Here is a 15,303-nt window from a genome sequence, read left to right as displayed (position 1 = left end):
TCCGATCAGTGAGGAGCAGTATCAGGGCTCGCCTTTGCAAGATGGCGCCGGCCACGTGTGAAGGCGCGCAACTCGCGCTGGTTTGCACGGTGTCTCCCGTACCTATTTCTCGGACTCCAACTGTCACGTCCAGGACGCGGGGTCTTTTGCCGCTTTAGCCACCTCGCTGGCATCCGAGGTCCTTCTCAGCGCGTTTCGACCCGCACGCTGGCTCCCGGTTGCCCGGTCTCCGCTCCTCGCGGTCCCTTGCGGTGTTGGAGTCGCTCCCGGCGTCTCTAGTGACTGCGGTAAGTGGGGTCTCTGCATGTTACAGGTGTTAGCCTGGGGAACTCAGGATTTAACCTGCGGATTCTAAGGGTCTCCACGGAGCTCCGCTAAACACGTCTGGCCATCTTGGCTGCTAGCCCCGCCCCCCTCCTAAAGACGTATTTTAATTGCAATACTACATACGTTGTCTATCTCATCACTTGTAACATTTGCAAAGTTCAACATATTGGCAGTACCACACATAAACTTAAAAAAAGAATAATGGAACACATTCAGGGGTCCAACATTGATCCCAATTCCCTATCAAAAAATAAAATCTCTAGTGTGTCAAAACACTTCAGAGACACTCACTCTGCCTCCTTTCACTCTGTGTCTGTGCAAGGCATAGAAAGAGTTAATTGTCCGACCAGAAGCGGAGATTGGAGAAGACTCCTTTTATCTCATGAGGGGTTTTGGATCATGACTTTGCACACTACTTCTCCACAAGGCATGAATTTAAAAACAGATTTATTATATCTTTATTAATGTTTCATATTTTCATGACAATATGCATTGTATTTTGCTTGCATTGTGGTACTCATATTCGTTCATTGTACTTGGTCTTTTTCTGGTTTTCCTTTTCTTTCTTCTCCCCCCCCCCCTTCCTTTCTCCATTCTTTTTCCTCTTTTTTCAACTACGAAGTCATTTCCTGGATCTTTGTATAAACATGTGGTTAATTCATTTTGTACATGGTTACGACTAAGGACGGCAGCCGTCCGAAACGCGTCAACTTTTTTCTACTTCTGCACTTCTTTCATGTTTTTATACTTCATTATGAAATAAGCATCAATGCTTTTATACTTACCTGCTGCAGCAACCCTTTTTTCTTTTTTGGAACCTTGGATCTTTCACCTGAAGCAACTCATCGTCGTCTGCTCCGTGCGTTGTCTCTCATTTCTCTGCAGGCCATGCTGCTGTCTACATTCAGTGAGCTGTGTCCACTATTTTTTTTGCTATATTTTTGCTTTCTTCATATGTAACACGGGTACATTTTGAACCGCCCTCAATTGGTTCTATCATCATCTAATTTTTCTGGTGTACGTTCTCTAGTTTTTTTCTGGTGCACATTCTTATTTTTTTGTGTGCAATGTCTCGGAAGACGTACACCGTGTTGGAGGCATATAACATGCTTGCCTCTGACAGTCAGCTAGTGGGGATAATGTCCCCTTTTACCTACGATGATCCTCCTGCTCATCTTCCAGTGACCCGTTAGAAGGAGCTGTAGTGTTCAAGTGCCTGGGACTTCTGCGATTGAAGTGCCTGGGGCTTCCACTGACCCAACATGGGTAGCCCAAGATAATTAGACCCCTTAGGTCCCTGACTTTTTGAGCCAACCTGGACTTGGGGACAAGGGGTGGACTTGTCAGACCAGGTGCTTCAGCCATATAACGCCATGCGGAAGTCGAGGGTGTGGTACAAGAAGCTGGCCGTGCACATCAAGCAGATAGCAATATATAATTCTTACGTGCTACATCGATGTGCCGGCCAGAGGGGAACTTTCCTGTAATTTCAAGAGGTTGTTATAAAGTACTTTCTATTTGGAGACCAGGAAGGGGGGAGTGCCAGCACTTCTGGAAGCGAGGACACACGTATTGTACCAAGGCACAAACTGCCAAGAAGGGAAGGGCAAAGTGCTCCAAAAAAGGCATTCGGAAGGACACCATTTATCATTGTGAGACATGCCCAGATAAAACCAGGACTATGTATGAAAGAGTGCTTCCGAATTTATCATACATCCCTGGATTTTTAGATTACCCTGTTGTTACCCTGATGTACTAAGCACGGCTTATAAATCATTCCACATCCTCCCTTCTAAGCCCTGCCATGTGCCCAGCCTGTAGATTATAGCCCCATATTGGGTATTGCTGTTCCCGGGAAAACACGCATCATGATTTCTGGGGTGTTTGTCTCCTGTGCCATTTGCTGGGCACAATATGATATAATAGATATTTTTTACTATGCACTATCCATTATGCAATTTTTTTTTTTTGGGGGGGGCACCCTGTGGGGTCAAAATGCTAACTATTCCCCTACAATAATTCATGGAAGGGTGCAGCTTACAAAATAGGGTCAGTTCTTAGGGGTTTCTACTGTACTGGTACCTATTGGCATCTGCAAATGTTTTATGATGACAAAAAGAAAAAAAATTGTACAAGGTCTGTGCTCAAAATGCCAGTTATTCCCTTTTGAGCCCTGTCGTGTCTCCATGCTGCAGATTATTGCCGCATATGGGGTATAGCCCTAACCAAGATAACCCGTATATATAAATAAATTGACACTTACATGGCATATTTGAGATAAAAACACAATTTTTACTCTGCACAATTTTTACTCCCCCCCCCCCTGGGCCTTACTTCCTCTACGTTTCAAGGGATAGTATTCCCTATATCCCTGTGTATGAACATACCTCTATGAGTTTGGGCATTGTCTGCTAGCGTTTTTAATACACTATTAGCACTGTTCTTAAGCAAAACTAATAACAGTTACATCTTATTACCCACTTTGCCTTGGAGGATCTAAAAAGGCTTTTTGGTCGCTTGCCGGGCAACTATTGGAAAATTGAAATGTAATCATGACAGTGAAATAGCAAAGAAGCAAAAGTGAACAAATTGTTAAAGATTCACAGCAAAATAGATGAACGCGACCAGTGAGTCAGTGAACTGTGTGTCACATGACTGGGCTCCTATGGAATGCTCGTACATGCAACAGCTGGAGCTGCCTTTCCTTTCCCGGTACACGCTCACTTCCGGCAAGAACGCTCGTGCGTGCTGACGTCACGACTCCAATGCTGACTCGCCGGTACGGCTGTGAACTTTTCGCTCCGGCATCATGAGTACGATGTTTGCAGACACGGTGCTTATTGTCTTCATATCGGTGTGCACTGCGCTGCTGGCTGAGGGTGAGTACAGAACTAGTGGACGTCGTGTAACGAAGGGTCTTATGTACCAGCTTCCTTGTATTACCTGATCAGTGGGCAAAGTTAATTATGTATAGGGGACGTTTCCTGCATTGGGCCGTTGCTATGAGATGGAGTCTTGCTCTGTGACCCCCTTCCCCGCCGATCTCTAGCTCTGGTACCTTACCATAAATGGAGCAGTGGTGGGCTTGTGGGCCCTCGCCTGTGTCACTAGTTGGGCTCAGCACTCCCATCTGTAGGACTTGGAAAGGTGCAGCACTGTGTTCTAGCGTGTCCTACCCCCCCCCCCCCCACGTTGTGTGGAGCTGGGTGCAAGTGCACCATGCCTGTGAGACTGTTTCCATGTAGTCAGTGCATCTGAATGTAAGCTGTGTGACAGAAATGTGATCTCTAGAGAGGGTAGTATGGTTTATTTTGTAAGCTGAAGTTGAAATAAAAAAAAAAAATACAAGCATGGAAACCCTGGTGTGTCGCCTGCAGTGCCCTCTACACCCACATTTGAGTTTATTCACTAGTCTTTTCTGGTTTGTCAGTAATGTATAATAGTGATCTGATTTACTATTGACCAGTTTTATTCTTTTTCTGCAGGTATAACATGGGTCTTGGTATACAGGACAGACAAATACAAGAGGTTAAAAGCTGAAGTTGAAAAACAGAGTAAAAAGTGTAAGTGCTTTGTGGTTATGCTGACATAATCAATCATAAACATTTTAATTGGTGGACTGTGTTTCTCCTCAGCTCTCATCTGTAGGCTGCAGATTTTATCCAGATTTCAAGAAATGTATTTTTTTAATCTACTGTATATATAAAATGCCTTGAGGTCTCGTGTAGAGCTGTAATTTTGCTGACCTTGCACCTTCTGCATCCAACTATGGGAGGATTTCTATGGGAGCTTTGAGCAGAGACTGCTAATGAAGTTGCTAAAAGATCACCTGTCAGGGCAATTTGGCACACTAAACCACCCACAGGTCCTTATGAAACAATGAATAATTGGTCCATATTGCCTTTTAGATTTTCCAGCCTTGCCTGCTAAAAAAATTTGCGAACTGTGCAGCTCTTGTCACAAAATGAATCCAGCATACTACACTCCCGCTGCAATGTGCAGGTGCAATGGGTACGGCGCTCACACAGTTGTACTGCTCTGGCTTCTCTGAAATACTGCGCAGATGGCATCTGAGATAGGTCTCATGCGCCTCTTCAGACCCATTTCTCAGTGAGTGTAATGTTTTGTATTTTTATAGAACCCGTGAACAGTTCTCAACCCCATAACAAACTTTGACGAAAATATACGTATAGGTCGACGTCTAGTTCATGCACCTAGATGTATATTTTCATGTGGCCCTGTGTCACCATGACAACTGTCAACGGTGGGAGCCCTGCTGCACGCGTAGGCCGGGACTCCCATGCAATTTCCGCGGTTCTATAAGGTTTCGGATCTGGGGGGTGCAGATCATCTCCATGGCAGCCCTAGGGTCAGGACATGGATGACAGAGCTGCCTGCAGCAGCACAATGACTGGTTCTGTCATTGTGCGCGTCAGCCTATGCATTTGCTGACATCAGTATGGCAGTGTATTACTTTGAACAAGGGATAAAATAAAAAGTAATAAGCCCCCTAAATGGCCCATAAATGACCAAACCCTTATATATAAAAGTTAAAATCACCACACACTGTACATAAAATATCTCGCCGCGTCTGTAACAATCCATATAATTACTAAACAAACAAAAACGGCAATAAAACATGCTCAATAAGTCCCATTTATGCCACAATGATCCCAGTAAAGAAGCACAACTAGTCACACAAAAAATAAGCACTAATAAATCTCAATCCACAAAAAAAATATAAATGTTATGCTTCTTGGAAGATGGCAATGCAAAAACAAGTGATTTTTTTTTCTCTCCAAATACGTTTTTTATTCAGCAAAATTATTCAAACATAAAAAACCTATATAAATTGTCATCTCTGATCCTACTAACCCATAGAACATAAATATATCTGTATAGTGTATAAAACAAAAAATAAGTTAACTCCTTGTCGTCCATGGACAAAAATGCATGTCCCAGTCAGCGGGTAGTTCCTGCACCTGGACGTGCATTTTTTCTCTGCGTGAAATTGTAGTGACAACTCCTGGCTGTATGCGACAGGCGGTATAGCGATAGTCACGATCCCTGCTTCAGACGACGCAGTCGAACATGACCGTGGCGTCCATAGGGCTTCTTCACCTGCCACCACCACGGTCCCACCCCCTGCACACCAGGTTCGGTGGGGTGGGGGGGAGACTGATGAAGACCCCGGAATGTCTTCAGCTGCTGGAAAATACTCTGATTATTAGGAAGTCAGGAGGCGAACAAAGTAAAATAGCATTTAAAAAAGTCAACATTAAGCAGCCATATGGTAAATGTTAGTTGGCAACCAATTTGGGAGGTTGAACTAAAATTTTCATAAAGTTTAGCTTTATGCATTTATTTATGAAAATAATTAAAAATTTTCTAAAGTTGTAATCTCATAAAGTGACACATGGTAGATTTGAAAAATCGGGCCGTGTCCATAAGGTGCAAAAGAACTGGGTTAAACGTTTAAACAGGGCAATGTGGGACACTAAACCAGCGGTCCATAAGGATCTTATGGACCAGCGGTCCATTTAGTGTCTTAATTCACCCTGACATGTCCTCTAAGTTTTAGTATCGATGGATGTAAAATGGTGTAAACCACAAGTCGTGTACTACATGAGAAAAAACAGTAAAAAAATATCCTTGTCCGCCTCATTAGACCTGTGTGAACGTGAACTGCATTCTACACCATCACTCATTCTTTGACACTTTTTTTTTTTTTTTACAATTTCTAGTGGAAAAGAAAAAAGAAGCAATAACAGAATCTGCAGGTCGCACACAAAAGAAAAAGATAGGTAATATCGCTTTAAAAGTTAAACCCCAGCATATAATGTATCACATCTATAAACAGGCAGTCCCCGGGTTACATACAATATAGGATCTGTAGGTTTGTTCTTAAGTTGAATTTGTATGTAAGTCGCAACTGTATATTTTATCATTGTAACCCCAGCCCGAACTTTTTTGGTCTCTGTGACAATTGGATTTTAAAAATGCTGGGTTGTCATAAGAACCAGGATTAACACTAAAGCTTCATTACAGACACATTTGATAACTGTTACAGCTGATCATTGTAGCCTAGGACTAAAGTACAATAAATTAACAATATCCAGAGGTCCGTTTGTAACTAGGGGTTGTATGTAAGTCGAGTGTTCTTAAGTAGGGGACCACCTGTATTCATGATATCGCCTTACTTGTAAGGCTACATTTATACTTTAGTAATTGACTTCTGTCATCCTAGTGTTCCAACGAAACAATATATCCACATCGGCTTCATTAACACATAGTTACATTTCCTTTTAAGAGATCAACCTTTTTACTTTACATAATTAAACACACTAGTATTTATTTTTTAAGCCCTTAACTCCCCCCCCCCCCCTCCCCCCAGGCGGCTGGGGGCACCACACACTACTAATAGCTGTCATTTATTTTTGTAAATATATTGCTTTATTTCCATGGACTACGATGCCCTACCTCTTATGCCTCAATTCTGTTTACCCCAGCTACATCTGCCCCTCATAAGTTTCACTCATTACCATATACTCCATTCTTCTTTTCCAATCCTTCCTGAATCCAATTCTTCCAATTGTATAGAATTACCTTAAGCGCCATCAGCAGACCTTTCATAGCAACTCGCGTTTCTCCATTAGATCCTCTTACTCCTATTTTGGTACCCAAAATACAATTCTTTGCCTCATATGGCACAATACATCCACGTACCACTGAAATACTACTTCCCAAAAGCGGAACAGCTTTGGACACCTTGACGCCATATGAATTGGGTCCGCATCTAGCAAATCACACAAAGGACATTTTATCAAGGAATCTATTCAACATTTTAGGAGTATAATGAACTGTGTATCAGCAATATTTGAGACTCTTTATAACCCAAAAGACCTAAAGATATCGGATGCAGGTTCAAAGACTGACAGAGAATCGTCAACTCCTGTTCTTTGATGAACCCACTTGATGGGGACTCCTCCTTTCAAGAGGTACATTGCACTTCAAAACTTTTCTTCTCAAATGATGAGTTCAATAACCTGATAAAGGCAGTAAGGAATACTCTCAACATAGAATTTTTCAATTTATGATGAATTGTTTGGTTGTCTTTAAATCAGACTTTAAAAGATACAATACTAGAGCATTGATGGAGAACCTTTTGGGGACCAAGTGCCCAATCTACAATCAAAACCCACTTAATGTCGCAAATCCCTGCTGTATCACAGGTTTTAATCATATTGGCATCCTGTAGTCCTGGCAGCCAAATAGCGCTGAGCATGGCACTGGGCTGTATTGGATCACAGTAGAAAGCCTTGAGTCCTAGCTGGCAAACTCTGTGTTGGGGTGATGGCCTGGGTGCCCGCAGAAAGGGCTCAAAGTAGCAGCCACTTTTATCAAATTCAGTGCAAAAACAAATTTTTGTAACATTCCTTTTATAGGCCACTATATGGTTGAAACTGAATTGGATAAAGTGCTGAAAAAAGCAACTGACAAAAAGGGGTTCCCTCCTTTTAAAACAGTAGAGATTCACTGCACTCCTTCAGAGGCAGGGGTCATTTGTCCCTCAGTAAAGGGGGAAGAGGCAGGAGTTACCTCACATACCTCATCAAAACAAAAAGCAATGACTCCCAAGTCGGGGGCAACTTCTATTGTCAACCTTTGTACAATCGGGATACAGAATACAATTTTGTTCTCCCCCTCAGCAAAATTTTTGATGTCCAAACAACTGTCTTCAAAAATGAATCTCCTTTTATGGGAAAAAGTTCAGGAACTGGAATCAATGAAGGTAATTGTTTCGGTTCCTCCAAATGAAAAAAAGAGGCTACTACTCGCCCCTATTTTTTTGTGAAAAAGCCAAATGGGGCCTTTTGTTTAATCATAAATTTCAAGCGGCTAAACAAGAATGTGACCTACAGGTCAAAATGGGAACCTTCATCTCCATTAATTACACCAGGAGTACACATGTGTACGTTGGATCTAATTGATGCCTATTATCACATCCCTATCCACCCTTTGGTCCAAAAGTATCTAAAGTGTGCCATAATGTCCACTCTCAAAGAAAGTTATTCCATTTTTAGTTCAGGCATTGCCTTTTGGTCTGGCATTAGCACCCAGGATCTTCACAAAGGTTATGACAGAGGTTACAGCCTTTTTGAGGGAAGAAGGCATCTTTGTAATTCCTTATCTTGACCACTTATTGATAGTAGCAGGAACAGCAGCTTCTCTTGTGGAGCAAAGGGATTGTGTGTTTCTTTTGCAAAAGAAATTAAGGATGGCTCATAAATCATCAGTAATGCCTATGAAGCTACTAGGACCTGGGAAGGGAGTGTGGTATAGAAAGGCGAACAAGGAAATACCAAATAGCGCTTATAGAGTAGTAGAGTAGAAACCTGTGGTGATGGTTAGGGAAATTGGAGAGAAGCTCACCGGATTTGGTAGTGCTATTTTAGACACAACTCTTATGTAGGTATGGAAGGTCGGGTGTTGTCCACAGGCAGCACCGGGAGATACCAAGGGTCGTCGAGACAAGGTTGCCAAACCGGTCTAGAAGCGTAATTGGTAGAGCAGGCTAGGTGCTTGTCACAGATAGGCGCACACGCATTAGTCACATACACAGGATGATCGATAAAAGGATATTTTTATTCGCTATCTCAGGAACACAACGCGTTTCAGTCTAATGACTCCTTTATCAAGTTGGTAGATACTGGGGGAACATAAAAAAATAGGAGGGAAGAACATATGTATAAACTTATACAAGAGGGGGGGTAATTTTGTTAGTCTGGTGCATTAAAGTCTTATATGAACAGGAAAAGTGATGATAAAATCATAAAATATTCATGACATTTGTAAGACACGTTTCAAGAAATAATCAACAGTCGTTAAATAAATGCATACGTGTTTTACAATGGATAAGATGAGTAAAACAATAAGTGAATTCATGAATCAGTAAATTAATAAATAAATGAATAAATACATGAAAGAATGGATCACTTGTATGTATAAATAAACAAACAGACTGTGGGACCTCAATGTTCCACTGTGGATATGATACATAATAAATGGATAAACGAGCGGTGGTAAGTGGGAAAACAGGATAAATCAATGAATGTAGCTATGACATATTTAATGTGTCTAAAGTGTGTTTGTAATAAATTCTAATAGAGGTAGGATGGAAGCGCTTACCTGCAGCGCGGGTGAAGGGCTGATTCCCCGAAGCTGTCAGGTAGCACTGCTTTACTGGTATATGAAGGCGCCGACTTGTGGGAGTGGCACGCGCCACAATCTGGCTGTGGCGCATGCGCACAGGAGAATCTAACCAAGAAAATGTCTGCAGACATGTGAAGCGACATCATTTAGCTGGTGGAGCGGTGTATGGTTAGTGTGGATGTCGGAGATGAGTGGCGTGGATGTGGCGGGTCTGATATGTATTAGTGACGAGATGGAGTGTGTAGGGGGTAAGAATAAGTATAATTATAAGGGCAAAATAAATGAATGGTTGGAGAATACTGGATCTACAGTGGATAATGCATAATAGCTAAATAGAAGAAACAATATGTATGAAGAATAATGAATAAATAAAATTGGTCTTAATAATAATGATAGTGATTTTTAATGTGATGGATGGTATTTATAATTTATAAACAATGGTGGGTGGGCGCCGAAGCCTCTTCTGCTCTAAAGTTTAACCCCTTATCACCGACACTAGTTTTCAGCTCAATGACCAGACTCGATTTTTCAAATCTGACATGTCTCACGATAATTGGTTATAACTTCGGAACGCTTTAACATATCCTGGTGATTTTGAGAATGTTTTCTCGTGACACATTGTACTTCATGTTAGTTATAAAATTTAAGTGATAAGTTTTGCGTTTCATTCTGAAAAAAAGTGAAAATTTGGCAAAAGTTTGTAAAAATTCTTCATTTTCCAAGTTTGATAATTAACATTTACAGAATATCTGCTTTATGTTGGGATTATATTTTATGCTTCCGGTCATTTTTCTAGGATGTTATGAGTCGCAGAACTTTAGGTGCGATTTTTCTTATTTTCATGAAAATTGCCAAAACGGACAACTCGGCTTTCAAGTGACTTTGAAAGGCCTAAATAATTGTAAAACCCATAAAATTTCTCCACTATAGAAACTTCACCCCTCAACGTATGTAAAACAACTTCTATTAAGTCTATTAACCCTTTAAGTGTTACCCATGGGTTAAAAAATATGGACCTGCGATTTAGAAACTATAGAATTTTTTTGGAAAATACATGCATTTTAGGCCAAAACTGACATTTTCAGAATAAATTAAATGATGAAACGCACTGCAACGCTTGATGCCCAATTCCTCCCGAGTTTACTGATACCCCATATGTGGTGGTAAACTGCTGTACGGGCGCACGGCCGAGTATAGAATGAATGGAGGCGCCATTCACAGCAGCTTTGTATTGTCAAATTGTACAACCTATAAATCTTTATTTTTTTTTTTTGGTAATGCGAACATATGAGGGCTTATTTTTTATGGGATGAGATACAATGTATAGATTCATTTTGGGAGTCTAAAGCTTATTCATGATATTTTATTAACTATTTCAAGGGGGACACAAACAAAATCATCTTTTTTTTTTTATTATTTTTTTTTTCCCCGCTCACCGTAACGTAAAAATAATATTTTATCTTTATTCTCTGGTTCACTACGATTGCGGTGATACCTCATTTATATAGTTTTTCTTATTTTTGCTCAATTTTCCTGAGCAAAACCAATATTGGAGAAAATCGCATTGTTTTTACTATTGACAACTTTTCAGGGCCATAACTTCTGTATTTTTCTGTTGTCAAATCTGGTTGAGGGCTTATTTTTTTGCGAAAACAGTTGTCCTTTTCAGTCGTATCATATTAGGGAATGTAACTTTTCTTGATCACTTTTTAGAACATATTTTGTGATGGTGTTTGATGAAAAATTGTATATTATGGGAAGTTTGTCGAGTTTTTTTTTTTTTTACGTCGTTCACCGAGCGGGTTCAATATTGATTTAGATTTATTGTACAGATTAATACGGACTCGGTGATACCAAATATGTACGTGTTTTTGTGTTTTATTTACTTTATTTGCATTTTATGTGTTACTGGGGAGATTATGGGACTTTTATTTTATTTATTTAATTATATTATAAAAAGATTTATTTATTTTTACTTTTTAACATTTTCTACTTCTTGGCTTGAATAAGCGATCATCCGATCGCTTATTCAAGCCTTTACACTGCAATACACTTGTATTGCAGTGTATAGTGTAAGTAACTGAGCATGCCGCGCATGCTCAGTTACTTACAGCCCGGCACCAGCGAGACCCGGTGTCCAGAAAACTTGTGACGCGGCGCCGTAGAAAGGCGTACGCGTCAGAAGAAGTACCCTTAATGACCGCCGTTAAAAGCCGATACGGCGGTCATTAAGGGGTTAAACAGTGTTAAAACTGCGATACAGCGGTTAATAACACTAACAAAAAACTAAGCACCGGTACCAGCTCACCCTGAGCTGGTCCTCGGTACTTACTGCTTACCCCTGCCATGATAACTGGTAGGTTTCCTTTAAATAAATCGTTAGAAAATAATTTTTAAAACCTTCCACTACCCATGCCCCTCCTGTCTTTCTCCCAGAAACTCCCTCCCATCCCCCCCCAGTCAATCCCTCCCCCTACTAACCATTGTTTATAAATTATAAATACCATCCATCATATTAATCATCACTATCATTATTATTAAGACCAATTTTATTTATTCATTATTCTTCATACATATTGTTTCTTCTATTTAGCTATTATGCATTATCCACTGTAGATCCAGTATTCTCCAACCATTCATTTATTTTGCCCTTATAATTATACTTATTCTTACCCCCTACACACTCCATCTCGTCACTAATACATATCAGACCCGCCACATCCACGCCACTCATCTCCGACATCCACACTAACCATACACCGCTCCACCAGCTAAATGATGTCGCTTCACATGTCTGCAGACATTTTCTTGGTTGGATTCTCCTGTGCGCATGCGCCACAGTCCGATTGTGGCGCGCGCCACTCCCACAAGTCGGCGCCTTCATATACAAGTAAAGCAGTGCTACCTGACAGCTTCGGGGAATCAGCCCTTCACCCGTGCTGCAGGTAAGCGCTTCCATCCTACCTCTATTAGAATTTATTACAAACACACACTTTAGACACATCATTAAATATGTCATAGCTACATTCATTGATTTATCCTGTTTTCCCACTTACCACCGCTCGTTTATCCATTTATTATGTATCATATCCACAGTGGAACATTGAGGTCCCACAGTCTGTTTGTTTATTTATACATACAAGTGATCCATTCTTTCATGTATTTATTCATTTATTTATTAATTTACTGATTCATGAATTCACTTATTGTTTTACTCATCTTATCCATTGTAAAACACGTATGCATTTATTTAACGACTGTTGATTATTTCTTGAAACGTGTCTTACAAATGTCATGAATATTTTATGATTTTATCATCACTTTTCCTGTTCATATAAGACTTTAATGCACCAGACTAACAAAATTACCCCCCCTCTTGTATACGTTTATACATATGTTCTTCCCTCCTAGACTCAGAAACGCGTTGTGTTCCTGAGATACCGAATAAAAATATATTTATCGATCATCCTGTGTATGTGACTAATGCGTGTCTGTGACAAGCACCTACCCTGCTCTACCTATGAAGCTACTAGGACATCTTACTGCTTGCATAAAATTTATGTCATGGAGCCAGTTCCATCTAAGAGTGTCAGAACTGGGTGTCAAAAGTATGGAACAAAAATCCGTCACATTTGGACTTAAGGAAGAACATTCCTCCAGAGGTAACATTTTCTCAAAGGTGGTGGACCACGGAAACAAATCTGATTGAAGGAGTACTATGGAATCCTTCACCACAATGATAATCCAAGCAGACGCCACCCAGTTTGGTTGGGGAGCAGCAGTTTTGGACAACTATCTGCAGGGGATCTGGCCTCTTTGGATGAAGAGACAATCTTTCAATTTAAGAGAACGAACAGCAGTTTGGGAGGTCCTAAAGAGACTTTCTTTAACACTAGAGACAAATATAAAAGAAAGTTTCAGACAATGTGACGACAAATTCTTATTTAAAACGCCGAAGAGGCAGAAGGTCAGTGGAACTCAAAAAAAAAAAAGTGTCTTTTTTTCATATTTAATATTTTTTCCTGGGCAGAAAATAATCTAGATTGTTTGTCAGCAGTGTTTCTGAAGGGGTCAGAAAACCAGGTAGCAGACTTTTTGAGCAGGCAAAGGCTAGATCCGAACGGGTGGTCTCTGAACAGGGAAATTTTCCTCTTTCCCAAAAATGGGGTTATTCATCGATCAACCTCAAGGAAAAATGTACAAGTAGAAAAATTTTACTTAATCTTTCCCAAAGGCTGTCTACCTGGTTCTACCTGATGATCTACCTGACTCTTGAAAGCGAACGTCTCCTACAGGGGGATTATCAGAAGAAGTAATCCACATTCTAGCTGCATCTCATAAACCTGTCACAACAAGAATATATTACAAAATATGGAAAAACTTTCTTCTAGCGGTGAGCCCCAACTTTACTCCATGAAACCAAATATGTCCAAAATCCTTTTTACCTTATTGGCATGATTTGACTTTCCTCTAGCTGAACATCAATGGATAGAGAGATTTGTCAAAGGTATATCCAGACTCTGACCAACACTAAGATGTGTGATTCACAAAATTTTATGGCCACTCTAAAGTAGGTGAAGTTATAACCAAGATGGCTGCCACTGGAAACTACAAGTTCCTTGATCCTTTAGTTCTCAGTAACTCCTCCTCTCTCTTATTTTCTGCCCCCCTGATGATGTAACACTGTCCTGCTCTGTAATGATGTGTAACTGTTATCATGGCACATCACAAAAACATTGGCCATACTGGATGCACTGCAACCAACCAACCAACTACAGCCAAACTTAGTGGTGATCACATGACCTGCCCAGGCAGGTGCAGGCCATGTGATCTGGACATGTGACCAGCGGCCATCTTCTGTCCTGTGTCTTCCATGCGCAGAGGAAATTAACGGACAGATTTTAATTCCCCATTAGAGTGTATGTCCGCAGCATTGTTCTGATAAGGGGAGCAAAATTTTAAATCACAACTAATTACATATTGGCTTATATTTTACTGACTCATTTGTATATGAATTATGCTGATTCCTGTAATACCCCTTTACGTTGGACTCTAATTTCTAGCCAAAAGTGGTTTCACATTTCCATTGTAACCAGGAAGTAATTTTGCCATCTTTTTGTAACAATCCGACTAACGCAAAAGAATCCATTTGGCACACACTAGATGTTAGAAGAGCTGTCCTGATCTACCTTGAAAGAACCAAGACATTTAGGAAAGACCCAGGAAAAAAAAAAGCTTCTAGTACCACCACTGCCAGATGGATTAGAGATAAGATCTTAAAAGGGTATATGTTGCAGGATCTTCAGCTTCCTAAAGAAATCGGAGCCCACTCTACGAGAGCCATGTCCCCTTCATGGGCAGAAAAGAGGGGCTTCAATCTCCCAAATCTGCCACGTGGACAAGTCCATCCACCTTCATATAACATTATAGTCTGGACTTGCCTTCCAGTCAAGACATGAGCTTTGGAAGAAAAGTTCTCCAGGCAGTGGTCCTCCCCCTAATAATCTGGAAAGTCTCTGTCAGGTCTGGGAGTCGGTGGACCACCCCGGGAGATGGTACTAGCCGACACCTGGGACCGAAGTCTAAGTGGCACCTAGTTTTCACCAGACCCCCTGCAAAGCAGGATGGTCTTGCTAGCGGAGGGGTGCCACCAGGTCGTTCTACATTTGCACCTAGCCCACGGTGGTAGCCAAGGTAGTAATGCAGGAGACGGCGGGAGAACAGCACAGGAAGGCACAGTAGGACTCACGTCAGGAAACTCAG

At 41.0% G+C, this 15,303-nt stretch overlaps 1 protein-coding gene across 3 annotated transcripts in view; it reads left to right on the top strand.

Moving 5' to 3' along the window:
• Positions 1-2,973: 2,973 nt before the first annotated feature.
• Positions 2,974-15,303, top strand: part of TMCO1 (transmembrane and coiled-coil domains 1) — a 79,326-nt gene continuing 66,996 nt past the window's right edge. For 2 of the 3 annotated variants that reach the window (XM_072128732.1, XM_072128733.1), the window contains exons 1-3: positions 2,974-3,206; positions 3,813-3,890; positions 6,072-6,131. In XM_072128732.1, coding sequence (XP_071984833.1) covers positions 3,137-3,206; positions 3,813-3,890; positions 6,072-6,131 — 208 coding nt within the window. In that variant the 5' untranslated portion in view covers positions 2,974-3,136. The remainder of the gene's footprint in view (positions 3,207-3,812; positions 3,891-6,071; positions 6,132-15,303) is intronic. The other variant, XM_072128731.1, reaches the window with a different exon arrangement.

This window comes from Engystomops pustulosus, chromosome 10 (genome assembly GCF_040894005.1).
Source record: "Engystomops pustulosus chromosome 10, aEngPut4.maternal, whole genome shotgun sequence".
NCBI lineage: Eukaryota > Metazoa > Chordata > Amphibia > Anura > Leptodactylidae > Engystomops > Engystomops pustulosus.
Note: the sequence above shows the minus strand (reverse complement) of the source record. Positions and strands in the feature narration are given on the sequence as shown.